Source organism: Ictalurus furcatus, chromosome 11, assembly GCF_023375685.1.
Source record: "Ictalurus furcatus strain D&B chromosome 11, Billie_1.0, whole genome shotgun sequence".
In the NCBI taxonomy this organism is placed as follows: domain Eukaryota; kingdom Metazoa; phylum Chordata; class Actinopteri; order Siluriformes; family Ictaluridae; genus Ictalurus; species Ictalurus furcatus.
This window is the reverse complement of record NC_071265.1, coordinates 23,446,268-23,473,475: the sequence shown is the minus strand read 5'-3', so window position 1 is coordinate 23,473,475 and position 27,208 is coordinate 23,446,268. Positions and strand designations below refer to the sequence as shown.

The 27,208-nt window shown below is 37.9% G+C and overlaps 1 protein-coding gene across 4 annotated transcripts in view; it reads right to left on the bottom strand.

Moving 5' to 3' along the window:
• quo (quattro) overlaps positions 1 to 26,696 on the bottom strand; it is a 34,449-nt gene extending 7,753 nt beyond the window's left edge. For 3 of the 4 annotated variants that reach the window (XM_053636163.1, XM_053636164.1, XM_053636166.1), the window contains exons 1-11: positions 26,325 to 26,696; positions 12,158 to 12,355; positions 9,780 to 11,679; positions 7,862 to 7,897; positions 6,172 to 6,348; positions 5,175 to 5,298; positions 2,860 to 2,953; positions 1,882 to 1,968; positions 1,551 to 1,667; positions 411 to 509; positions 161 to 309 (exon numbers count right to left, since the gene is read on the bottom strand). In XM_053636163.1, coding sequence (XP_053492138.1) covers positions 161 to 309; positions 411 to 509; positions 1,551 to 1,667; positions 1,882 to 1,968; positions 2,860 to 2,953; positions 5,175 to 5,298; positions 6,172 to 6,348; positions 7,862 to 7,897; positions 9,780 to 11,679; positions 12,158 to 12,355; positions 26,325 to 26,327 — 2,984 coding nt within the window. In that variant the 5' untranslated portion in view covers positions 26,328 to 26,696. The remainder of the gene's footprint in view (positions 1 to 160; positions 310 to 410; positions 510 to 1,550; positions 1,668 to 1,881; positions 1,969 to 2,859; positions 2,954 to 5,174; positions 5,299 to 6,171; positions 6,349 to 7,861; positions 7,898 to 9,779; positions 11,680 to 12,157; positions 12,356 to 26,324) is intronic. The other variant, XM_053636165.1, reaches the window with a different exon arrangement.
• Positions 26,697 to 27,208: the final 512 nt, after the last annotated feature.

The window sequence follows — 27,208 nt, the reverse complement described above, 5'->3', positions numbered from 1 at the left end:
GAGAGAGAGAGAGAGAGACAGAGAAAGCACATTGTAATTTATCGCACTAGCATGGCACGTACCATCTTTTGCAAAAAAAAAAATACAATAAAAAAAATTAATAATAATAATAATAAAAATTAAAAAATAAAAGTACTTCAATACGATGACAATAGCTTACCTGTAGTCTTCAGAATGAGCAAATCTACATTCTTCCTTCCGCATTCTGGCTAGTATAGAACCACCGTCCCTCTGAAGCATGACCATATGTCTATCTTCAAGTACCTGCTTCATGGCGCTCTTCTGTTCTTGGATACACGTCCTTACATCCTGTGGCATGGAGTTGGTTAGATAAATCTTATTATAGACTACATTTAGCCTAGGATATTATGCTATAGATTTGAAGAAAATAACCCAGTATCCATTGGTACCTCTGCCGTGTCAGTTTTCTTGTTACTGTCCAATTTTCTTATAGCACTCTGTAATAATAAGGCTGCTCCCTGAAGGTCCATCTCAAAGAGGAACAGTTTCTGTTGTACACACACACACAGTGACTCCTGATACTGGTGCCTCCGATGAAAAGAACAAGAACAGCTAAATAAAAGCAGCAGGACTGATAGAAGCACTTGCATTATTTGTGTACATCGCAGTGAGTCAATGTTATTGAGCTGCTATTACCCAGTGCTCATTTATTAAACTCATGCCTTTCCACTTTTGCCTCACAACTGCACTGAAGTCCTACTTAGGGACACAGTTTTGGAGCCATATTCAGAGTTGGTGACTTCAAAATTTACACCAATATTTCTGCAGGGGAAATTCCTTGTGCTTAATTTGACTTTCTGGATGGGCCATTTGCATCATTAAAATGACCTCTGTGCAGTTCATGCCTCGAGGTTGGTAGAATGTTCTTGAATAGAGGTGTCTGAGATAGAGTTTTTCTAGACTACAACCTGACTGAAGGAGAAGCACTTTTTTTTTTTCTTTGCTGCCAAATGCAATAAAGAGACAATAAAAAATAAACTAATAACCAATAGTTTAATGTGGCCTAAAGATAATAAATCAAGTTCATGCAGTAGCATTGTACTTGCTGAAAGCATCATGCTTTCAATGAACTATTTTGACTTATCGAATTAATAAAATAATGCCAGTTTTTAATAATTTTATGTATGATGCTGTAAAGAAAATGTGCCCACAGTTTGAAGGATAAGCTGACCAGTCTCTCATAAACTACACTTACAACTTGCTCTAAGTAAATTAAATCTATAAAAAATCCAGTCCTTAAGATAAAAAATGTCTCTGATTAAGCTGCTGTCTCTTCTGAACGGTTAGCTTTCTGTGGAACTGTGATCAGCTTTCTGTGAAATGAATGCATACACTCACTATTACTGGAAAGATGCACGGATTCATATTTCAGTGATATGCCTCATTCCTTTGAAAAATAAAACAAACACTGCCCAAACATGATTCAACAGCTCACACAGAAGTCTAAAATAATCCAGCTGCTTTTACCTGAAAAGAATGCCTTACGATATTTCTTACTTGGTACGACATTTCTTTCTTGCTTTTCTTACTTGGTAGAATTGTAGCCAGTCATTGTGATTATAAAGGAAAGATCCTCCAAGTTCACTGGTAAGCTGCTGTCCATCAACACTCTTATGAAGAACTTTTAGTGAAGTAATAATATCCATCTGAATGGTGTCAGCACAGAAAGAGAGGGAATGTTTAAAATGAACCATGAGTTAAACACAGTTGTGACACAGAGTTGAGTGTGTTTCGTGTTTGTTGTGGTACATCCATCAGATACTAATATTTACCACTTAGTTAAAGGAGTAGTTCAGCAAAAATCTACATAGTTTACTGTAACATACTAAAAGTTTACTGTACCATTCAAACTATTCTTACCTGTAATCCTGGTGGTCTGTCTGCTCGAGGATTTTGGTCTTTTTCCACCAACAACAAGACACTGTGCATAACACGATGGACCTGCTCCTAAAAGTCAATAGGTCAGGTCAACAGGTGAGTTCAATTCCATTTTATTCGTAAAACAATTTTAACAAAAGACATTATCACAAAGCAGGTTTACAGAAATATAGATTTAATTCTGTAATGAATAAGCCAGAGGAGACAGTGGCAAGAAATATCTCTCTGAGATGACATGAACAAGAAATCAGGAAAGGAACCACTGTCAAAATTGAGCCCATTCTCTTCTGGGGGACATCCAATAGTGGGGTTATAAAATGTCGAAAGGATGTTCATTATGACTATCATAGTCTTTGCTATTACAGAAGCAGTTCTCACACTACAGAACACTACAGCAGCAGTGTTGGGGTGTATTAGAGATGGGCCGGAGTCAGAGTACAGGGAGCTGGTGTGATAGGTGAACGCAATACTGCACAACTATCTGTACATACTGTTTATGTCAATCTTATGTTGTATATATTATTCACTGCCAGTTTTGCACACCTGATTTTATTGTGCCCTTTTTCTTTTATTTATTATCACTCTTACTTTTTTTGATGTTGTACATATCTTTATTTAATATTCACTTATTTAGTTTATTTATTTTTTTTTTTTCTCCCTGCAATTCTGCTTTTAATTTTAGTGTTATTCTTTATGCTGCTGTAACATAACAATTTCCCTTGCAGGATCAATAAATTCTGTCTGACTATCTATCTATCTATCTTATCTATCTAGCTTAGGTACAAGTTTACAGTATAAACTGATATCAAAAAACTGGAAATTGAGAAAGTTTATTTATTTATTTATTTCCATTAGGTTTTTTTTTTTTTCAACTAGGATTTACATGGTTGTCTCCTTCTCTATCTTTAGGATATACAAATAACTTGATCATTATGAGCAGTGTGAAGATACTGAACTCACCTGGACCATTAGCAAAGCCTTATAGAGCACAGAGGAAATCGGACCATTCCGGCTGTTAATTATGACTGTTAATCCCAGATCTCTCACTTGTTTCCTACAATGGGTTACACAGAAGTGTAGTAAACCACAGAGAAGTCACTTTTAAAATAATTATGATTAAGTTGTGTGTGCTGTTACAGCTATGCTTGAGGTTCCTATTGCTATATAAATCTGCAACTGTGAAGAAAAACTGAACCCCACGAAATTATCTTGAATTTTTTTGCATGATAAATAATAATATTAAATAATCATAATAATCACTGATGGAAAACTGTCTGAACTTCAAGGATACTAAATGAAAAAGCCTGTGCTAAGGTGTTGGTTTGTCTGTCTTACAGAAAAAATCTGCTCTTCACAACAGTACAGTGTGACCCAATTAAACGATTTTTAGAGAACCACATTAGGCTGAAAAGGGTTAAGTTTGCTATAAATGTGTCTCTCCATCATTCCATACTCAGGCAGCAATTACAAGTAGAAATAGAAGACTTTTAGCTCGAGTCAAGTGGATTTTAATGTCATTCCTCCATATAACTTTGGGACTATAAGAAGCAATACAATACATTACCTTGCATGCATGTGTCCATGTACACTGGACAACAGCATAATATTTGGATGGATTATTACAGCATAGCTGAGAAAGAGTTGAACATGAATATAAAAAAAAGTACAAAAAATTGTCTGCTGGGCCCTTAACCCTCAAATACTCGTTGTATGAATGAGAAAAATGTCAGGAGTTCTGGATAAAGACGTCTGCCAAATGCCGTAAATGTAGTTTTCTGAATGCCTCAGCGAAGGAACTGTTACAGAATATGTTACTTTCACTTAATGAATGTATTTATGTATGTGGCCATCTCTGCCATTATTGACATCCTCTTTTGGTATGAAGAAATGCTTGCACAGTATGCAGTTGCGAAAAACATATGCACATGCTAACCCAAGACTTGCATGTCATAAACATTACTCCGGCAGTGGCATCTCAGAGATTAAGGCTCTGAGATGCTGATCAGAAGGTCATGAGTTCAAACCACAGCACAGTCAAGCTGCCTTTGAGCAAGGCCCTTAACCGTTTCTGATCTCTGATCTTATTACTGACCCTGCACTCTGACCATAGTTTTCTAACATGCTCAGATATTTCACTGTACTGTACATGTATATGTGACAAAAAAAGCTTCCTTCTTCATGCTCATGCAGACTGAAGAAATGCTTGCAGTAAATGCATATGCAGATTAAAGAAATGCCTGTGATACAGTACATGCTCATGCATACTGAAGCTTTTAGAGACTTTACTTTATGTATAAAAAAAAAATTGACCATCTCAATTTTCTTTCTTTTAGAATTATTTTATTCCATTTTGAATTAAATTACACTTAAAAAGTATTTAGCATGGTAATCAAACATTTCAACTAGTAGGAGTTTCCATGATAACAGCAACTTTTTCAGTCTGGATGAGCATTTCTTCTGTCCTCCTACACATGTACAGCAACCATTTCCTCAGTCCACAAGACTATGTATTACAAACATTTTTTCAGTTCTCATGAGCATGTCCTCAACTGCATAATGCACAAGCATATCTTCATGCTGTAAGAGAATGTCATCAATGGCAGGAATGACTCCTTATTTTTATAAGCCTACAATGAGTAGGAAAACACTCAACAAGAGGGGTGTTTATGACAGGTAAGCACTGCTACCTTCTCCTATTGACAGGAAATAAATTCTTTTCGTATACTAATTTAAATGCAATCAAACCAGAAATTTCAAAATAAAATAGCTTGAGGAGTATTCATCTGTTCCTTTGAATGAACCCTCAAACAGAGTGGTTCCCTGTTGATAGCAAGTAGGTTAATAAAGGGTGAAAAATAAATTGTAAATAAGTGGCGATTTAAACTGGACATGGCCCAACATCAGTTTGCAATCTAAAACTCAGAAAAGATTAGACATGCTAAATCCAGGTCATTTAACTTAATGGTGTAGTTTGCGTTAACTATTTATTTAGAGCTGCCTGATCCTGCCATCTAGTGGTCAAGATATGATGTTACAGTTGCATGCAAAGCGTATGTTCACTACAAGACCATGCAACTCTCTGCCTCAAATTAATTAAACCAATCGACCACTCTAAAACCTATACCACATCTTCTCCCTTGTTATAAAATGTAAAATACAGTTGATGTGTTTTAAAATAATAAGTTGTAAAACACAGACACACATGCATAGTTAGTTCTAAAACCCAACATGCCTATGATTGTGGCAGTGCACTGTACTTTGAATAGACGTGGTACCTCGGAATGGAGTGAAGATAAAGGACCAGTTTGCAGAGTACCAAAGGAGAGAGCATAGGGGATGCCCAGCCATTCTTTCCCCCATGGACTTCAAGCACAGCTCTGCCAGCTCTGTCGCGACTGCCTATGGGAGGCACAGGAAAGACAATTTTACTCAGAGAAACAGTAATATTATGTGTGTGTGCATTTTTTGGGAAAATTAGTATTTTTTTAAACAACACTAACAACAACAATAAAAAGCAGAAAGCTTTTAGATTTTCTCTAACACTTTTCCCTCATTTACAGGCTGGGATGTGCGCCACTGGCTCAAACTTCATGTGTCTATATAGGTTTATTGCTAGTATGTAGTGGGGTATCTTTATGGTTTTTGTACGATATAATCAGATAAAAGCACATCCTGCTTTCAACGGCTGTTTGTCCAAGAAAGTCCTCGGTCCTGAACCAAAAGTCCATGGGGTGAAGTCAAACCTGTTCCAGCTCCTCCTACCTAGGTGGAGTTTCAGTAAATGTCAGCCTGAACTAGTGTTGTTGATAGGTGTGTTGTACCACCTTATAGAACAGTTAGTGGGTTATGATTAGGTCCACCCCCTGGACTACTGGTTTCAGCAAGGACTCTCTATAAACGATAAGTTGCCACTGAAAGCAGGATATACTTTTGTCAGAATTTATCAGTGTAATCCAGTGTAATTCTGTACATAAATATATAAGGGAACTCCGCAGCACATCAAAGCACATCACAACCTATTAGTAGAGGCATAAGTGTAAATAAAATCTAAAAGCTTTATAATTATTTTTATTTTTAAAAAAAAGGGGATTTACATCAGTCGTTTTTCTTTATTTAAGTTAGGTTTCAAAGATATTGAATGGCCTTTACAAAGCAAACTAAAAAATTGCAGTCTATTGATGTTTCATCAATATTTATTCTGTGGATAAATACATATTTTTAAATAAATTAATAGCTTGTATGAATTAAATATAGATGCTCAGAACAGGTCACCTGGCAGACAGATGATGCCCAGTTGGAGAACATTCTTGATGGTGGGGTCATGTGAAAGGGCAGTAAGCTGACTTCCATGTTCAGGAGAGAGGCTTTGTAACTGGGCTGAAGCGCTCTGGAGCACTGCACCATTCTGAAGTGCAGTAAACTGTTCAACTGACCCAGTAGCAGAAATGTCTTAAAGTGCAAAAGAAAATTAAGCATTAACTTTTTTTATAGCGGGAATTCAACCTATAATCAAATGTCCTTATGTCCTATTACTATACATCAGCATGGCATAGGTTTCTGTTTGATGACCTAACCCAGTCAAAACTATAACGTAAACTGAATCTTTCTATGTCCTTATAGAACACAGTCAGTTACTAAAGCCATATTCAAACTAGATTAGTTTCACACGGAGAGGGGATAATTAAATTATTAGCAGTTTATCTCTGTGATATAGTTTCATCTGATTCTGCCATGTCAGTATTTTATGAAACATTTTAGAAAAAAATTATCTTTTAAAATTATGGCCATAAGGTTCTACCTTGGTCTCATCCGACCATAGCACATTTTGGCACATGGTTTCGGGTGATTTAGGTAGATTTGGATATTGTTGTTGTTTTTTTCTTGTGAGAAAAAAAAACCCATCTATATCAGAGCCTAAAGAGATCAGAACCTGCTTAGGGAGTGCAGGTGGAACCTGTCATATTTAAAACTCTCAAATCTAGTGTCTGGTTTTCCCTTTGTTATTGGGGTGTTTGGCGTCATCATACCAAGATCTAAAGAGTTCTGTAAGGCCTTCAGAAAAAAAGGTTGTGGATGCCTATAAGTCTGGCAAGGGATTAAAAAAGATCTCCAAATTATTTGAAATACATAATTCCACTGTAAAGAAAATCATCTACAAATGGTGCAGATTTCAAACGACTGCCAATTTGTCCAGGACTGGCCATTCCAGCAAATTCAGCCCAAGAGCAGATCGTTTGATGCAAAAAGAAGTCTCTAAGAACCCCAAATTTTCATCACAGGATCTGCTAGTAATTCTTTCAACTGTTGGTGTCAAAGTGCATGCTTCTACAATAAAAAAAGAACATTAAAGCAAGAATGCAGTTTGCCAGTGAGCATATAGGCAAAGACAAAGGCTTTTGGAATAATGTGCTCTGGACAGACGAATCAAATATTGAGACACAGTAACAACAGATATGTTTGGCGCAGACCAAAGACAGCTTTTCAGGAGAAGCATATCAACTGTGAAACACGGTGGTGGAAATGTTATGGTTTGGGGTTGTTTCGCTGCCTCAGGGACTGGGCAGCTTGCATTCGTTGATTCAACGATGAGTTCTGGATCATATCAAAGAGTGCTTGAAGATAATTGAATTGGAAGTGGACCTTTCAATAGGATAATGATCCTAAGCAGACTAGCAAATCAACTAAGGAATGGCTCAAAAAGAAGAAATAAAGGGTTATGGAATGGCTAAGTCAAAGTCTGGATTTGAATCCCATTGAAATGTTGTGGGGGAATTTGACACAGGCAGTACATACAAGAAAACCCTCAAACATCTTGCAACTGAAAGAATATTTAATGGAAGAGTGGCCAAAAATTCCAGCAAACCGATGTCAGAGATTGGTGGACAGTTATGCAAAATGCCTACATGAAGCTATTTCTGCTAAAGTGGAAAATACTAGCTTCTGAGGCTAAGGGTGTACTTACTTTTTCCACAGAAGAATATCACATCTATTGATGATTCTGTTGAATAAATAATTGAAAAAGCTGTTTTTCCTTGTGGTTTTGTTCAAGTATATCAACTTCATTAATAGGCACTGTTTCCAAGATGATCAAATGTTGCTTGTCCAAATATGTCAAAAAAGTCAACAATTTCCATGGGGTGTACTTATTTTTTCACATGAATGTATAGATATTTACTAGAGATTGTTGTCAAATGCAGGGAGTGACCAGTATTTGTCAAGATATTCCTGCACCTCCTTTAATGCTGCCATAGGTCTCTTGGCAGCCTTGTTGATAAATTTTTTTCTAGTTCTTTTGCTAGTTTTCGAGGGACATCCTGTTCTTGGTAAATGTGACTGTGGTTCTCAACTTTTTGTTGATGGTCTTCACTGTGTTCCTGATCAAAACCTTTCCACAATAAGATCACGTACATGCTTTGTAAGCTCATTGCAGATCATGGCTTCAGCATGGAGATGTCAAGAAGATATCAAGAAAATCCTGATCTTTATTTGGAGTTCATAAGAATAATTGATTATAGGTGTATGATAATTACTTTTGAACAAAAGCTTGAATGTTCATTTTAATCATGGTCACATGCCCCAATATATATATGTGCAACCAGTTATTGTAATTTTTTGGGGAAAAGATTTTGTGGGCTTTTTCCCCAAAACTCAAGTATTAGCCAAGTTTAAAATGTAGAACAATAAAATCTAAATGACATTTAAAAGGACTTTGGTGGGTATAGGTAAGTTACTGAGATATCTACTACAGATATAGACTGCATACATGTTTTGGGCGTGTAATCTACTATATCTACTAATCTATAGTATAATACTGTATAGTATAGAACAGTGTAGTATAGTATAGTATAGAACAGTATAGTACTATATCTACTATATCTACTAATCTTTAATATTCATGGATATTTTTTGTGATGATCATGCGCACATGATGAAGAAACTCCATCATAATCATTACACATGTCTTCTGACAACATTACCTAACAGATATATTTCCAAAAATCCCATCTAGACAGTACTTTAGTTATTAATTTCCAAACTGCGGTTATGACCATTCAGCTACACTATGTGGTGCAGTTGGGCTCTCTCTCTCTCGCTCTCTCTCTCTCTCTCTGATTAACACACACTGTTAACTACAACTGAGTCTTTCTTTTCTTCACTTTAAAAAAGACATCAAACAGCCCTCTCCTGCAGAGAAGAGTGAGGGAGTAGTTATTTCTGGCCGTCATAATGGAATTTTGTCCAGCATAAATGGCTTTATTCTGCTGAAGTGGGGGATGAGATGGAGGCGAGGAGAATTCCATACTGGAATGTTGTACAAACTATGACCTCTGACACTTGGCCCCATGTCATTATGTACTCTTTTTGGATGACCTTTTGTCAGGACAAACTGTCAGGACAGCACATTCCACTCTTTGTGAAGGAGATAAGTCAATGTCATCTGTTGATCAGACCACTTGTAAGGGACTAGTTTTGTTATAAGCATGTAACATGACATTGTGCTGACCCTCTCGCCGGATGTCAACCAGACATACACACAGCTAGAGCATAGTCTACAAAGCAGATGTGTTTTCACTTCAAACAATCGCTCATATCAATCATGCTTGCACATGTTTATGTATAATGTCGAAAGATGTATAATACAGACAAGTTACATATTAGACAGAGAGGCATCTACGATCAAATCATCCCATTTAAAAACAAAAGTAAGGTTTAGATAAAACATTACACATATGTTTCAAATTAAATCTACAGGAATACGACTGGAATGTCTATTCTCTAATTGTAAACAATACTGGGTGAGGAAACCCATCAGAGCCAATAACAACTTTATATTAGGATATAACTTTGTAGTATGTAATGAATTCTTTGTTGTTTCATACCATTGTTTGCTGCTTTCCGTCTGTCTAGTTTTGGGGACACAAGTCCAAAGGTGCATTTCTTGCTTCTTTGAACCTGAACTCCAGGAACCATGGGAATGATTTCTGGACAAACATCACTGCGACTCCTGCTGGTTGGTCTATCCTCCTGTGAACACTCCCTGGCTGGCTCTGATACTGAGGAAGCAGAGCGGGCTTTAGGCCTGCTTTTCCCCAAACCTTTCAATGCTGGTACAGGGTTTTCACCACATTGCTTTTCACACTTAGGCCTTTGTTCCAATTGACTGTTCTGTTCTTCAAGCAAGTTCTGTGGGTGAGGAAATAGACAAGGTAGGTTGTAGGTTGCAGGTTGTTGAATTGATTTATGAGGAGGTGCAAGGCCATACACACACTGATCTATTTGAATTCCCTTGCCTGCACCTCGACATTTGTAGGCACCAGTCTCTTGTCTGTGACTTCTATGGTCTGGCAAAGCCCTTAGTCCCATTTTGGGCAAATGTTGCATTTTGTGATGCTTATGCACACTGGTCCACATCTGACGGGATTCCTGCTCAGTCAAGCACTGTTGCCTGTTGAGATTAATTGCTCCAGTATCTTCTAGTACAATTTTCTGAAGATTCTCTGGAGGTGTTTCAGTAAGCAAGTGCGTTGGCTGTTCAGCTGTGTTTAGACTTGGCAGTGCTGTGTTCTGGGAAAGATGTATTGCTTTCATATTTGAGCTATGTTTTTGAACTAAGTTCTGATCTTGCTCAACTGAATCCGTACAGGACTGTATTAGGTTTTGCCCAAGTTGGATTGAATCCTGCACTGGTGAACTGCTCAAACACTCAATCCCAAGGTCAACCCCTTGTGCCTCATATCCTGTTTCTGCTTCTCCTAAGCCTGGCCATGTTTCATCCAGGGGCATTATTGGGTTTGCCTTCTCAAAATTTACTGGGTTTTTAATAGCTGCTAGGTAAGACTGACGATGCCTACCCTTGGATTCAGAATCCTTCTGTGGACCTTCAGAAAACTGATTATTTCTTGAACATGGAACACAGTGTTCATCCATCAATCCTGAGGCTTGAACACATGGGGCGCTGTCTCCTTTTGAAAGAGGGGAATGAGGTCTGAAAGACACTGGAACTTGAGGCATAACAGCTATTTTATAGCTTAAAGCATCCTTATCTTTGGCAAAATCCAAAAGATCGACATACTCCCCCTCCAGCTCTCGACTGGGCCTGCTGTCCCACATATTTGGAGAAACCCAACCAACAGGTTTGCCTACAGGATTACTCACAGGTTTCCCTTGATCCATCTTAACAAATTTGTTGCCACTTTTCACTAATCGATGTGAAACTGCAACACCATTTTTAGCTGGAAGGATCATGGTTTCTGGTTCAAGAGTTGTTTTAGGAAAAGACATGTTTACTTCAGTATTATGTTGCTGTATTAAACCTGCAGCTGTGCATGATGCTTTAGATTCAACCTTAGCTTTTGGCCTATTCAGAAATTCAGGGTTGATTACTTCTGCCCAAGGCACCTTCACAATCCCTTGATCAGAAGAAAGCACATATTGATGTAGCTGATTACTATGACGACCCTCATTGATTTCCTTTAACCAAGCTTCAGTGAAAATGCAAGGGTAGGATGTCTCTGGGATGGGAGTCTCCTCCACGACAGGGCCTTTTTGTGCTCTAAAACCTGCTAGTAAGAGCAGATCCTCCTGTGCCAAAAGATCCTCTTGCACAAGGAGGTTCTTGAGGACTATACGGGCTGACTGTTCCCCAAACGGTTCCACTTGTAAGTAGAAGTCTCCAGGACGTAACAGTAAGGGGTTAATGGGGGCTAGCTGGATCACCACACGGTCTCTCAAACAGAGAGGCCAACCTTCACACCGGAACAAAACATCAGAGTACTCAGCCTAGAGAGAGGAATAGGGGAAAAGAAAATTATTATTGAAAACATTTACTAACGTCCTAATAACTTTTATGGATTCTAGGTAAATATTTTTGAGTCTGTTCAGACTTTATTGTTCTATATTTTAAAAAAAGAAGAGGTTTTGGTGTCCACAAAACAATATTGAACCTCATTCTAAGGAATTGCCTTAGAGGGCTTGGAAATGGAAATTTCTTGGATCTAAGCTAGAAAACATCCCAAGAAATAAAGTTAGTATAATGTCTTCAGTATTTTCTAGTGATCTTAAATTGAGCCCTCTGATTGCTGTAATGATAATACAGGAAATAATATGTTTCCCACACAAATACAGTAATCTTCAAGCATGTGTAGTGCTGAATGATCTGTCTAATGTTTACTTTTAATTTGAAAATTTCAGATGATGATGTAGAAGGCTAGTAATTTAAATTACTTAACTATTTGTGTGATTAATGTGTTGTACTTACACAGGCAGCCTGTTGCACACTCTCTAGGATGTGCTTGGCTGGAATGAGGTAATCCAAAAAGCACTGCAGTGCATCTCCCTGGTAGCGTGCCTCGATGGTACGGAAGAGCTGGCTCAGGACCGTTGGAGCAGTGGCCTCAAATGGGGGGTAAAGAGATGACAATGCACTCTGAATGGACCAGTCCAGAGAGGAGGAATTCTGAGAGAGAAGTCAGAGAGAGATTTTGGGACAGAGAAGATCAATAAAGGTTGCAATGTACTGGGAATGCACAAATGTAACACACTCTTTTTAACATGACATCTGGGAAACCACCCTTTGATTGCTTTGTTTTTTTATCAAAGATGACAAGAAGTGCTGGGATTGATTTTACTTCTGTTTAAGCTAGGAGTGCATTTTGGAATATAGTGTTTTCCAGTCTGTCACAGCTCAGTCAGAGCAGAACTCAATTTCCCAAGATGCAACACTCACTTCTCATGCACGCATGCGCTCACCATCCCCGGAGTTCTGATCAGACACACCTGGCACCAATCACACATACACACTCTCACCGCTAGTACTTAGGGATGTCATTCACCTAGAGTCAATGCGAAGTATACGTTCAGTCAACTCGTTTCTCTGCGTTACCAAGCCGATCTAGTTAGTTAGTCTTCTCGTTATCCTCGACCCTTGTTTCCGGTTTCGACTACGCTCTCTGCCTGACCCCGTTTGTGTTGTTCGTCCGATCGCTTGACCATTGCCTGTCTTACGACTACGTTTCTTGAACTTCCCGATACTACGCTCTACACCTGCCGCCCGCTTCTGCTTCCGTGCCGATTCGAGGTTCGTGACACAGTCACAGCTCATATAAAATGATTAGCCACCCACAGAAGAGAACAGATTAGAATAGAAAAAATATCTATAATACATAAAACATAAAAAAAAAACCATATTAAAACATGGTCTAAATCATCATGCAATTTTGTGGATGATTACACTCCACTTTGTGTGAGTTTACATGTGTGTGAATAAGGGGTATGTGGGTAATGCTTTACACTAAGGGGAGTCACTTAACCCACCTTATTTACTGTTTTACGTGACAGTAACAAGTCATGAACTACACAATTAACACACTGTAAGTAATGATAAAGTAGTTGAGAAAATTCATCAATAAATGTTACATAATAAATAAACATATGCAACTAAATGTTTATTCCATCAATAATGAACAGGGACTAAGGTCTAGTAAAGCTCCCTGTAAAACATGTGAACTATGAATTTAGCATTCTCATACCATATGTAATAATAAAGTAATGCCTAGTTTTGCCCTTCAGTTGAAAATTACAGATGATGTTGTAGTAGGTTGTTAGTTTAATGTAACCTATGCATGAATGAATACATCTACTGGCATTTAAAGGCTAATTAATTATAGACATGGATAGAAAAACACTGGTTATAGCAGGTGTGATATATGGCTTTACTTATGCCATTACCTACTCTTATGTTAATATTCAGCATAAATTGAGCTAGTCTGCCATTGTAAAGTGGGAAAGACTAAACACAATCTAGTGGAAGCAAACAGGTACAATTCTTCATACAGAATACTGCAGCCAGATGCTGTTGATTGCTATGCTTGAATAAGATATAATACCTCCTGTCTGGAACAGCAAAATAAACAAGCAAGCCCACAGAAAGAAGAACCACCAATGGCATTGCTCTCAGTGCTCTCAGTCATTCTCTTAACATTACAGTAATCGGTGATTTAGGCTTCAATCTAGCCTAAGTTATTTCAATAAAACTCATATGAATACTTACAGTATAGTCACATGAACCACACATACTGTACACACACGTTAGCGGTACAGTGCATATATTATAGCCTGATTTCTGCACAATCCTACTATCAGACTGTTATTATAAGTGACTTCTCAGTTGATTCTTGGTCACACTGCATCATTAGAGTTAAGAGTCTTGGGTCTATGAAGGTGGTAATTATATTTTTAGTTGCTGTTGTCTTTTTACATAAGGACCAAAAATGTGTCAAAGTAAATTGTGGACACTCAAAATCATTCTATATGTCAAAATCAATTGCTTGGTATATTAAAGCAAGGTAGTCTACTACAACAACATGAAAATTATAAAAAATATAAAGTTCACACATGGGGTAGGTGATATGGCAAAAAAAAAAATTCAGGTCAATACTTACACTTACACAATACTTGCACGATATGCAACGTATACTGTGATATATAATTTTGCTGAGACTAGCATGGGCAACTATAGTTTCAGAGATTTTGATTATTTATATCCTGACCCCAACCCTAACCCAAGAAAAGACAAAAGTTGGTACAAAAATAGTTTTTAATGTACAATCAGTTAATTTTTACCGTATCAAATTAGCTTTAAAAGCACTGATACCTGACGATAATGACACTATTTTGAAAAGTATATCATGATGTTATCATAATATCGATATCATATTGTCATATTACCCAGTCCTAGTTCACATTACAGCTAAAATATATAAAGAGTGTATATTGTATGTCTCGGAGATATTGCTATTAATAAGTGAAGCAATAATTATACAGTACCAGAATAATGGAAAGGAAACTGCTCATAACCAGAAAGCATACCACATCACCTGTGAAGCAAGGTGCAGACCTGGGTATACAGTATACTGCTAATTAAGCATATCTGTGATTAATATATAAAACATAAATGTGCCTGGGAAGCAGCAGGATACTCTATTGTGTACAAATCTCTAGAGAATTGCAGGAAAATTGAAACAAAAACATCCATCCATCCATCCATCCATTTTTGACAGTATACCGCTTATCATAAACAGTGTCACAGGGGACCCTTGAGCCTATCCCAAGGAACTTGGTGCACAAGACGGGGGACACCCTGGATGGGGTGCCAATCATACACACATTCACACACCATGGACAATTTGGAAACGCCAATTGGTCTACACTGCATGTCATTGGACTGAGGGATGAAACCGAAGTACCAAGAGGAAACATGGGGAGAACAAGCAAACTCTGTGTACACAGGGCCGAGGTGGTTTTCATACTATATTATCTCTCATTTTAATAATGTCTCAGTTAAAACAATAAACAATAAAGTTGTATATAAACAAAAGTAATATTCCATTACAAGCATTGTTCCTGAAATAGCTATGAGTTTTAGATGCGAGTCAGGGCCTGTGATGTGATCTTACACTATGGACATGGGCATATTTGAATCACACACCATCACACTGCATCTTTTTACTTGTATATCTAACACAAACAAACATTTTTACCTGTGACAAAGAGCTTCATTTCTGTTCTTTCTCACCATGTGACCAAAGAGTCATCATTCTATGGTTGATTATGTCAGAGCATCTATACTGGCTGGTGAAGCAAAAGATGTTTGACAACAAGAAAAAAAATGTCTGGATGCATTACTCTTTAACTCAACTTCAAATTCAATTAAATGCACTGAAAAACTGAAAATAGCATAACTAAAGCAATGTTGTATAACTGCTACTATAGAATTGGGGGGGGGGTATATAATGTATTGTATTACATGTATTTATGAAGAAAGCAACTTCCTTTCTTAGGAAATTTCTGTCTGGTACAAACAACAGCATTAAGTGTGTTCCTAAACCTCCTAACATTCAAGCAGTATTTCATGACATCAGTGTGAAATAACACTAGCTGCCATTTTGTGGGTTACTTGCCACAATTGAAAACAGGGAGCTGATGAAGAGCTAAAGTTTCCCCCCAACAAAGGCTCCATCCACAGCCAAGATGTGAGTGTAAGGTGTATTCTATTAGTCATACTGTAATCCAGAGAGCAGTGCCTGTGAGGTCGTGCCCTCACCTCAGAGGAATGCTTGTGCTGGAATTTTTCCTAAGCTTTGTTTCTAGCCATAATGTATTTATTTGATAGAGAGTCATTGAGCTGTGCTGATGTGGAATTCACTGACTTTGTTAAAGACTGTAATACATTGCAGCTGTAGACCATGAGATGTGATCTTTTGTTTGCCTTTTCATCAAGATCTGGGCTTTTTCTTCTTCTTCCAGAACTTCAATGTAACAACATGGTTTTAAACTTGTTATTATAAACATGTTCTTATAATCAAACATTGAAGGTATGTTTAAGTCTGGAGACAGAAGCAAGTTGTTATTATGTTCAACTCAAGAACTTTTAATCTGACACCCAAAAGGGTAGACTGACAACTGAAATCTCTGTAGGATTGATAGTAATTTTAAATATTATATCCTTAGATGCAATATAAAATGTTAGCTTGCAGACCATTTTTTTTTTTTTTTTGCATGAATAGTTTCCAGTTGATTTCTTTGGCTTGCATGTCTAGTTCAGGGTGGTCTTTTTTGTTCTATGTAGGCTCCAGGATCCTTTGGCTGACCCCCTCCTCTCTCTCTCCCTGATTAACACACTGTTAACTACAACTAAGTCTTTTCTCTCCCTTAGTAAACATGTAAACATTCTTTGTTTCTGTTTTGCCAACTTGCCTCTCCTTAGGCCTGGAATATACTTCTGCATTTGTTTATCCGCAGATAAGTGAGGGCATTCTTTATGTGTTGTCATGTATTTTACGTATTGTCTACAATTATACTTGCATATAATGGGAACATTTCACTGCAAAATGAACGGAGAATAAGCACTGGATGTGATAATGCTGAGGATCACTACTTACTTCTGGGTTCTTCAGGTGCAGTTTAGCTTTTTTCAGATTTTACCCACAGAAAAAAAACTAAAAAACTAGCCCTGTTATCTCACAAAATAATATGATATATAATAAGCCCCTACTGTTTGCACAGTTCATTTTATTTCAACCTTCATCTAATATTTACTATTACACATTAGCTAGCTAACAAACATGAGCTGAAACACTATTTAATAATTCTATATAGCCTAAATATAGCTATGTGAAAACATGCCCATGAATGGAGCTGCAGGTTTACACACTTCTCTCGCTACCTCACTGCGCATCAGCACCTTCCAGATGCTTTGTGCTCATGATATTTGACCAATGTTATGTTTGCAGTCAGATAAATAATTATATTATCAGTATTACTCTGAAACTCTTGATACAACCCAGAGAACAAAGGCGAAGGGTACTGTGCACAGCCAACTCAATCATAATGCATTTGCATTAAGGCTGGATGGTGCACAGTACCATAGATACACACAACACGCTGTTAGAATTTAGTAGTTGTAGATGCCATGGCTGCTTTACACATCTGCTTTGAAGCACGTTTATGTATTTGCATCAAGGGTTTATGGGAAAGTGTAGCTCACCTTAGCCTACCCGTGAGCATCTGCACACTATGCTTACCCATAAACGTTTACCCCATCATTGTATTGTGACATAAATTTGCACTTTAAACATACTTTAACATTAATATTAACCATGTGGCTACTCATTGATGGGGAACACTGACAGGCTGATATGAACAAGAGAAAGTACTCTCATAAACATATTTTTTTTCTTTGACAAATTTCCACGTATGGTACATTATATGGCCAAAAGTATGTGGACACCTAACCATCACAATCATACAGCATGTGCTTGTTGAACATCCCATTCCAGAGTCTGTCCCCCACTTTGCTGCTATAGTAATCTCATCTGGGAACGCTTTATGCTATGTGGGGATTTGCTCATTCAGCCATAAGAGCACTGGTGATGTCAGGCACTGATGTCAGGTGAGGAGGCCTGACGTGACATTCCAGTTCATCCCAAAGGTGTTCAGTGGGGTTGAGGTCAGGACTCTGTGCAGGCCACTCGAGTTCTTCCACACCACCTTGTTAAACCATCTTCATGGACCTCGCTTTGTGCACAGGGGCATTCTCATGCTGGAACATGTTAGTTCCAGTGACGGGAAATTGAAATGCTACAGCATACAAAGACATCTTATACAACTGTGCGCTTCCAATTTTGTGGCAACAGTTTGGGAAAGAACCACATACGGGTGTAATGAACAGTGGTAGCTCAGTGGTTAAGACACTGGATTATTGATTGGAAGGTCAGGAGATCAAATGCCAAACTGTCACTGTTGAGCCGTTGAGCAAGACCTTTAACCCTCACCTGTATGAATTAGATAAAGGTAAGTTGCTCTGGATAAGGGCATCTGCCAAATTCTGTAAATGTAATATGGGTGTAATGGTCAGGTATGCACATACTTTTGGCCATAAAGTGTATTTAGTGACTGTATGATGTTCTTTACAGAAGCGCTGCGCTTTTCTAGGCACTCTTTAAAGCTATTATTATATCAATCTTCATTAAACATTTTATGTAAATAGATTTAATTTATATTTTTCCCTCAGCACTATAAATCAGGACTTGTGTAGTACTGAACCAGTATTTCTGCACTGGTCAATTTTAGTTTGATCAAATAAATGCACTAAAGATATTATATTCATGCAATATCATCTAAATAATGATGAATTCAAATAACTACTAGCTAATCCATTTACTTGGCAAGGAACAATAAAGGTACACCTAAAACCCCTGAACCTAAATGTGAACTTTACAAAGCACCTTACTACTGCAAAAGTATAAGAAAAAAAACCTGATCTGACTAGCAAGCTAAAATTTCCACATGCTTAATATTCCGATAGACCTTAATCCAACACGTGTTCATTCTTCAGCTGAAAAAGTTTTGTACATTCAGCTGTCAAATTTCAAAAGACCCCCTCATTCTCTTTTCTCAGCAGGTATCTACCTCCTATCCTCCTTTCTTCCTGTCCCTCCCCTCTTACTTCAAGGGGACAGTGTTGTCTTTGTCTTGGCGTCACTCTTATTTAATTCCTAACAGAGGGTCCTGTGGCATAATGTTCCTCATTCACACAGCTTGGGTACTTTTTTTTTTAGATCTTTATACTGCAACCCAACAAAAAGTATGTACCCAACTAATATCAGAGCATAAGCTGTCTGCATACCTATCCACACATTTGTTTAACCATCTTCCCATCTGACCAACTTGAAATTTTCAAATTAGCTTCCAACCCTTTTGCCATCGTCAAATCTGCCTTCTGCTGTTTGACATGCAGCATTTCTCTTCTACTATTTCTGATAGCTATGTTTGGAAGATAATACATTAGCTATGGCATTTGGACGACTCTTGCCAAAGACTTAGCAGGTTATTAAAACAAAAAAAAGTATTATTAAAATGGCATGTTTGACTTTCCATTAAAGCTGGATATGAGGAAAAGAAAATGTAGAAGGCCCAACAATCGCACTGAGCTGTACTGTTTGCCCAACAGACCATTTGGAATGAAAATGAAAAACTCAGCACCTGCTCTGGTGTGAGCAGAGCTGGAGCATTTTTTTTTTTGCAGAATTTGCAAGACTTTACCACTGCTTTAACATGCAAACTCCAAGCCTCAATCATGGCTCCACCTTTATGCAGTCTACATTCTGCACCAAACAGTAGGAAAGTAGATGGAAAACAGAATTCTTGTGAAATGCGCTACGGAGTCAAAATACCAAAAAGTGCAACTGATGTAGAAATAACAGAGCGCTGTTCTGTCAGATGTCAGTGGCTCAACATCTGGCTGGAGGTACAGCTAATCAGTCTGCTCTCTGTGTGACTCTGCCAGTCCTTCCCAGGGTCAAAAAACACACAGAAATTGATTTGTAACACATGTTGCATATTGTCATTTCTCTCCAGTTGTGGCTGAGAAAAAAAAATAAATCCTGACTAGGCCACAAAATGGGTCAGTAAACAACATTCTACAAGTACCAAGTGTTCTAACTCATGAATTGGTTAGCTCGGGGATAGAAGTCACACTGCCACAATGTTAGTTTAGCCACTTCTCCACAAATAGGATGAACGGTTCTGAGCACGAAGAATAAACACAAGCTAGGAGAACAGTTTTAATGTGCATTGGCAAATATTCACTGGACGTGAGCCGGAGCGATGAACACCGTTCTTTCAAAAGATATTCTCACAACTAGTGTTTTGATGATGGTGGTGTACCGTAGAGTGCTGTCTAACACAAAATCTTCCATCAGCATTCAACTGCTTTGAGATCTGGTAACTTTGAATGCTACAGCATATGATTTATCATTTTTATCCTCTTCAAACCATTCCGTAAGCCCTCGTGTCCTGACGATGGGTACATTATTATTCTAGAAGAGACCACTCCCATCAAGATAACCCAGAAATATTCTACCCAAAAAAGACAATAATTGATCACTTAACTATGACCATATTCATAATTGACCACAAAATCAAATCTTATTTTAAACTATGAACCATATTTATCTGAATGTTAATCTGTTGCCTTGCCCTCATTGTCTTGCCTTGCCTGTCAAGATGGCCAGCCTGGGTCCCAATTACTTGAAATTAAAATATTTAATCGCAAGATGTTACAACAGATAATAAACATCCACAAGATAAAAAAAATCCTTATACAAACCTCTTTTTCAGACCGTGAGCATTACTCTAAAAATTCAGATTATACATTAATCATAACCATAGATTACACAGAAATAATAATCAAACCGTGACTAACACAAATTAATTTGATGAATCAAAATAAAGATTAGGTATTAGGTTACATACAGGGCTTGTTTTGTATTTTTTTTGCTGATCCACTGCATCACTTTGTGTCATCATATAGTTTTTCTTTCATATGGTATTTTCCAGTCCTGACTTGGAAGCTGTGGTGACAGAAAAAAGGCTTTCTCTTTATTTCCTTTTATCAACAACCCCTTTAACTTTTCTGTACTTAATGCTTCTAAGTTGGGACTGCACCAACTCTATTAGCATGACAAAACAAACCCCTTGCCAGAACGTCTCCTCCTAGCTTGGGCCCTCAGGCAGAAACACATTAGCTTTATCAGGTGAATCTGCCCAGTCTCTCATTAGTGAAGGAATAAATGAGAAAATTACTGTTTATTTTTGCTATGCTTAGCAGACTTGCTAGCAGAGTGGGTGCTTGTATCCAGGACAGCTAATTTAAATACCAATTCAGCATCCTTCGATCACTCCAGTAAGTGTTTCCTTTGAAGGCTTTGCTTCAGGGGATTTAAGGATACTGAATGTCTTGATGTATTTGATGTCTTGCTTGTCCTGATTGATTAGCAGCCTTTCGCTTTATGGCTGTGTATTTAGCAATATGTGTAAAACATATGTTTGTGTAAGCTTATATTAGTATTTTTGAGGGTTGGATGAATCCATAGAGGCCACGCCAAAACAGTGTGAGTTGTTTGTGTGTGTGAAGAAGGGTTGGCTAGAAGCTGTTACTTTCCATTGACCGTTGCTGCCAAACAGACATGCTGGCTTCTGCAGGCAAAAACAAGTGTACAAAGGCCTGCCCCTCAGCAGCTGGGAAGAAGACCATAACACTTTATTTTTTGGGAATCACAGCCATAAAACTCAAAATATTAGGAAACATTTGCCTGTTAGGTTTATGTTTAGAGGTAACCACAGCAGCCAAATCAGTCTTTGAGAGAAATGCTATTATAGAAATTCATTCAGTTTAGAGCTGCAACAACTAATCGATAATAATCGATTATGAAAATCGTTGTCAACGAATCTCATTATCGATTAGTTGGTCTGCACGCGGCACGGGGGAGATTTACTTATTATGTTACTTCTCTTCCGAAAACACGCTTCGGAGAGTAAATACTAAAGTTGTGTCCCAAATGAAGTACTGTACACTTACATTATGCACTGTGCACTCTACCGTCTAGTGTGTGGATTTTAGAAAGGTAATATCATCTCAACTATATCACTAGCGGGTTGGTTTTTTTTACTAACCGGAAGTATAAGCCACAGAATTTTAAAAGACAGTGAGCATTAGCTTCAATAAATTTAGAAGCATTGAATTCAGGAATAAATACTCTCACCAGAAACGTTAACAGGAACACCTATATACCTGCTCATTAGCCAATCATGTGGAAGCAGCACAATATATGCAATCATGGGCTGCGTCTGAAATTGAGTACTGTGACAGTATGTACACCATTCGATGCAGTACCTACTGCAAGACCGTTGAAACAGTATGCACGTGTGTGTAGTATGAATACAATCCTGGACATACTACATCCCCATGGTGGCATTGTCATGTGACCTTTGACATCATCATAAACACAAAGATCTTATAGAGACCACCAGATTAAAGCAACCACACTATCGGAAAAATGCACATCAGGAAATGAACTGAATTAGTACTTTAATGTAGGCAGTGTTAACACACTGAGGTAAATTCGTCACCGTTAGCTTGGCTGGCTAAATCATGATGGAGATCACAAAAGAGTTTCAAACGCTGTAACAGCTGTTTTCTTGTTTAAACCTTCAACAAGTTAACAACTTGTTCAGGTATTGTTCAACAAATCCTGTTTAACCAAGGTTTAATACTTAAAAAGAGCCAACCTGCTGTCTTCCGCGTTTTGTTTTTCTGAGCTCGTCCGCACCAGTACCATTGCATTATGGGATTTTTGACTCACCTAGTGTCCATCGGTTGCACACTGAGAATTCGGACATACCCCTCTGGCGTACTGCTTTTCGCCTACTGTATAGTAAGGTAATATGCAATTTTGAACGCAGCCATGCAGATACAGGTCAAGAGTTTCAGTAAATAGCTGCATTCAAAATCGCGTACTGAGACAGTACCTACTGCATTTGATTCAGTACCTACTACTTGGCTGTTGATACACTCGGTACTGATAAGTGTATAGCATGAATACAATCTGGACATACTACATCCGCCATGTTGGATTTATCATGTGGTCTACAATTTAAAAAGAGCTGACGCACTGCCTCCTACCATTTTTTTATTTTGACAGCTCTTCTGTGCCAGTCCCATTGCCTTATGGGATAGCACAGTGTCCATTGCTTCTATACTGCAGAATCTCGGCAGAAGCAGTAGGTCTTCTGGGTATTTTTTAGTTTTATGAATACTGAGAATTCGAACATCCTACTCCTTTGGCGTACTGTCTTAATTAATTAATTAGTAAATTTTTGGATGCAGCCAATGTTTACATCAAACATCAAGATTTTTGTTTGTTTGTTTTCAGCACCATTCTGTGTAAACTCTAGAGACTGTGTCTGAAAATCCCAGGAGATTAGCAGTTTCTGAAATACTTAAACCCATCTGGCACCAAAAAACATGCCGGATCAGATTGGGAGTGTCACTGTACAAGTATTTCCTAGTCTCTCTAGAAATTTCACGCTCATGTTCTGGCTGGATCAAAAATTTCCAGACTTGTTCTGAAGCCAAGGTGTGTGGACATTGGACAATGTTTTGTTTTGACATGTTGTTTGGACATCTGTTTTGGACATTGTCAATTTGAAAGGTGACTCTTCACCCAAAGACAAGCTTTTTTTTCAATAATATCTCTATGCTTGAATACATAAGCGGTGGGGCTTTATGCTTGTATTTCCTCATTTGTAAGTCGCTTTGCATGAAAGTGTCTGCTAAATGAATAAATGTAAATGTATGGAGACAGAGGTGTGCCTTTTTAAAACTATGTTTAATCAGCTTAATTAACCACAGTTAAAGGTTAATCTAGAAACATCTCAGTGATGATCAATGGAACCAATGTTAGCTAAATTTCAAGTATAATATCAAAGGTAATATTGGATGCATTGATACTGATTTCAGGTATCTGTCTGATACCATGCTAATTTATTCTATTATTTTATACTAGTAAAAAAAATTGCTCTGATACCAACATCTGATATCATGTGACACTTTGGGAGGTAAGTCTTTGATGCTCTAATAAACCGATGGCATAAAATGACAGTTGAAGTGGAATAAAACCTGCTCTTCTCCATTGCAACCCTACTCAATATAAGGTAACTAATATACCTAGTGAATGCACTTTATTTAAAATCAAATGCTAACGAGCCTAGTAGCCTAAGTGTCCGAACATGATCATGCACTTTTCATGGCCACTATGTAAAATGGAAAAACATAAACAGAGCTAAATGTAATGTTCCATGACGCACGTGATTGCTTAAACCTAAATTGGTTACTTATTTCAGTAACACTATAGGCATTGGCAAATACCCAAAACATGGACTTGTATTCATACTTGTGATATTTCAGGAAAACAAAATTATAAATCCATTCTAGAGTAAACATGTAACATAACAAAAAAAAAATGTGAAGAAGTTCCTCTCCAACACCATGCCTAAGTTGACCATGTATTGTAGCTCTGTCAGGGAGACAAACTTGTTCTTCCTGACAAAATCTCATTATACACTGTGTGAATGTTATTAAGAACAGGTTGAATACAGAATTTGATGCATGAAACAATGTTGAAAATTAGACAGGATTGGTTGTTACCTCTATTTAGTGACCAGCTTTTGATTTGCTGTCATGGATACTGCAAATCAAAAGCTGGTCACCACATACAGTAAAGGTAACCCAGCTCCTCACAATTTTGGGCCAGTTTTCGGCACCAAAATAATATCACTTAAATAGTGAGATAGGTTTAGGATGGAAAGTTATGTTTTCTATCCATGTTACACTTGCAATGTCTAGACTGGACACACTACTAAGCACTATGGTAAAGCTAAACGGTTTGGTTACACATTTTCTGTGGGTACATGGAGTAGACATAATGTGAGCATATCTAGCAATAATAAACAGCTCCCTCTCATATTCTCACCCACATATTATGAGGAAGACATTGAATCATTATGAAAACTGATGGTTCACTGCATTCCCAGAGAAACCAGCCCTACTTAGGTTCTGTAATTACATTAGTGGAAGGACATGCATGCTTCAATTGAATTACTGCAGAAAGAGTTGAAGAATAGAAAATGATGAAAACAGACAGTAAAACAAACCAGAATCATTGTGTAGATAAGTATATCATGGTTTAGGATTGGTCCTTCGTTTACGGCTTCATGTACAGCTGTATTTTGTTACAATTGTTGGAAAATGTGCAGAGGTACACTATTTTGGTCAGTATTTTGGAGTGCTGTAATAAAACAATAATTTGAAGGGTTAAGTGCTAGTAGAGGGAGGCTTTCTAAGTCTATCTTTAGTAGTAGTCAGAAATTCAGAGAGCTATAAATGGAAGGTATTCTGGGAGGTTATAGTGATTCCCTCTAGTACGTACCTACAGACAGAAAAGCATATTTCTGTATGCATCTAAAAATTTAGTAGGAAGCAAATGTACCCTCCTTAGAAGTAAACATTGATCTTCCAGTGTGGAATTACTATTCAAACTGATAATAGCTGTTCATCAACAGCCTACTACTATTTAAAACCCGACCTAACAACTTCCCTTAAGGAAATATACAAACATCTGATAGTGACATAGCCCAATACAAATGCATTATTTGGAATGAGCAGGCAATGTGTTCTAAACAAATAGGTATGAATACTGTGAGCACGATTTGTTTGTTTAGTGTTTTTTAAATAGTTTGCAGGGAAGCTGGTTTAGCTTAGAGGTGTGCATCAGGACTGGTATACCATGAGAAGCAATAACTGGGAGATATGAAACTCATCGAACAAAGACCACAATTAATATGAACGAACAGTGTTCCTTCATTCATCCTTAGTAACCACCTGGTCATGACTGCAGTGTTTTAAATTAGGCAACTAGTTTACTAGTTTATTTTATTTTTAAAAATCTTGCCTGTTTTGGTCATAACTTTGGCTTAAATCCAAATACAGATACAGATGTGAATAACTGAAGTGATAAACAGACGTATATATAGAATATGCCATTGCATTACACTCTCTCTCTCTCTCTCACACATACACACACACACACACAAAGTAAATTATTTTGTGTAAAGAAAAGCCTTTAGTATATATACAAAAGAGAAAACTAAACTCTGTGTAGCTCAAGAGTTTGTGCATCGCGGTTCCCATTTCTGCCTTCCGAGTAGTTTCAATATAAATTGGAGTCACCTGATAAAGAACACCACTAACATTAAATCAAACATACTGTAATTTAGACAAAACCTAAGGCGACAGGTTATTAACGCACATGTTTGTGTCCTGCCAAGTCAGGTCTCACAATACTGCCCACTCCTGGATTACACATAGAACTATAATTCCTATTTAAAAACAGTAACATTTTATATCAGTCTGATTCCTGCTCAATAGATTATCAACAAGCTTGTAAATCACAAGGTCTGTAGAGCAACAAAATAGATCAGAACCATACAACGTAGACAAAACATAACAGCGGGACCAACGGTCATACCATTTTGGCGATTCTGTCCAGGTTATCCAGCTGTCATCTTTGTTTATCCATGCAGGAAATGGCTTTGTTTTGCAGACAGACTTATATCCATAGAGGACATATCTGCACTGCTGTCCAGTTTGGAGATAGTGTTGTATTTTGCCTGAAGTAACTCACTGCCATTATACAGCTCAGCAGCAAAAAGTTGCTCTATGCCAGAGAGCCTGTTGCTTGGTTTGGTACTCTTTCTTCCTGACTACATTTTCAGGGAGGGAGAGAGGGAGGGCAGGAGAGAGAGAGAGATAGAGAGAGAGAGAGAGACAGAGAGAGAGATGGAGGGAGGGGAAAAAGGAGAGGGGGGAGGAGAAAAGCTTTCTCTAACAGAGGAAATCCCCCTTAAGGCTTTTCATACTTTTCCTCAGTGGCAGTTCTGGACTTCATATCAATCCCCCCCCCCCAACCAGCTATGGAGAACACACACACACACACACACACACACACACACACACACAAACACACAGTTCTTTCATAGACAAAAAGACCACTAAAGACCCAGTGAACTTTTTCATTTTCTCTGTTCAGCTTCTCTTGCGCTCTCTCTGTCTCTCTCTCTCTCACACACACACACACAGAGGGAGAGAGAGAGAAGAGAGAGAAAGACAGAGAGAGGGAGGGAGGGAGAGAGTGACAGACAGAGAAAGAGTGGGCAAGAAAGAGTGCAGACCCCTTGGAATGTACGGTTACACCCTTCTTGAACACAAGCACACAGACAGACACTATGGCTTGTGTGAGCGAATAATATTTATATGGTCTACAGTTTTAAGTGAAGATTAATACTGATGAATTCTTGGAGAAAGCACTCTGAGGAATGCCCATGGCCTACATACCAGCAAATAGGTTAAACT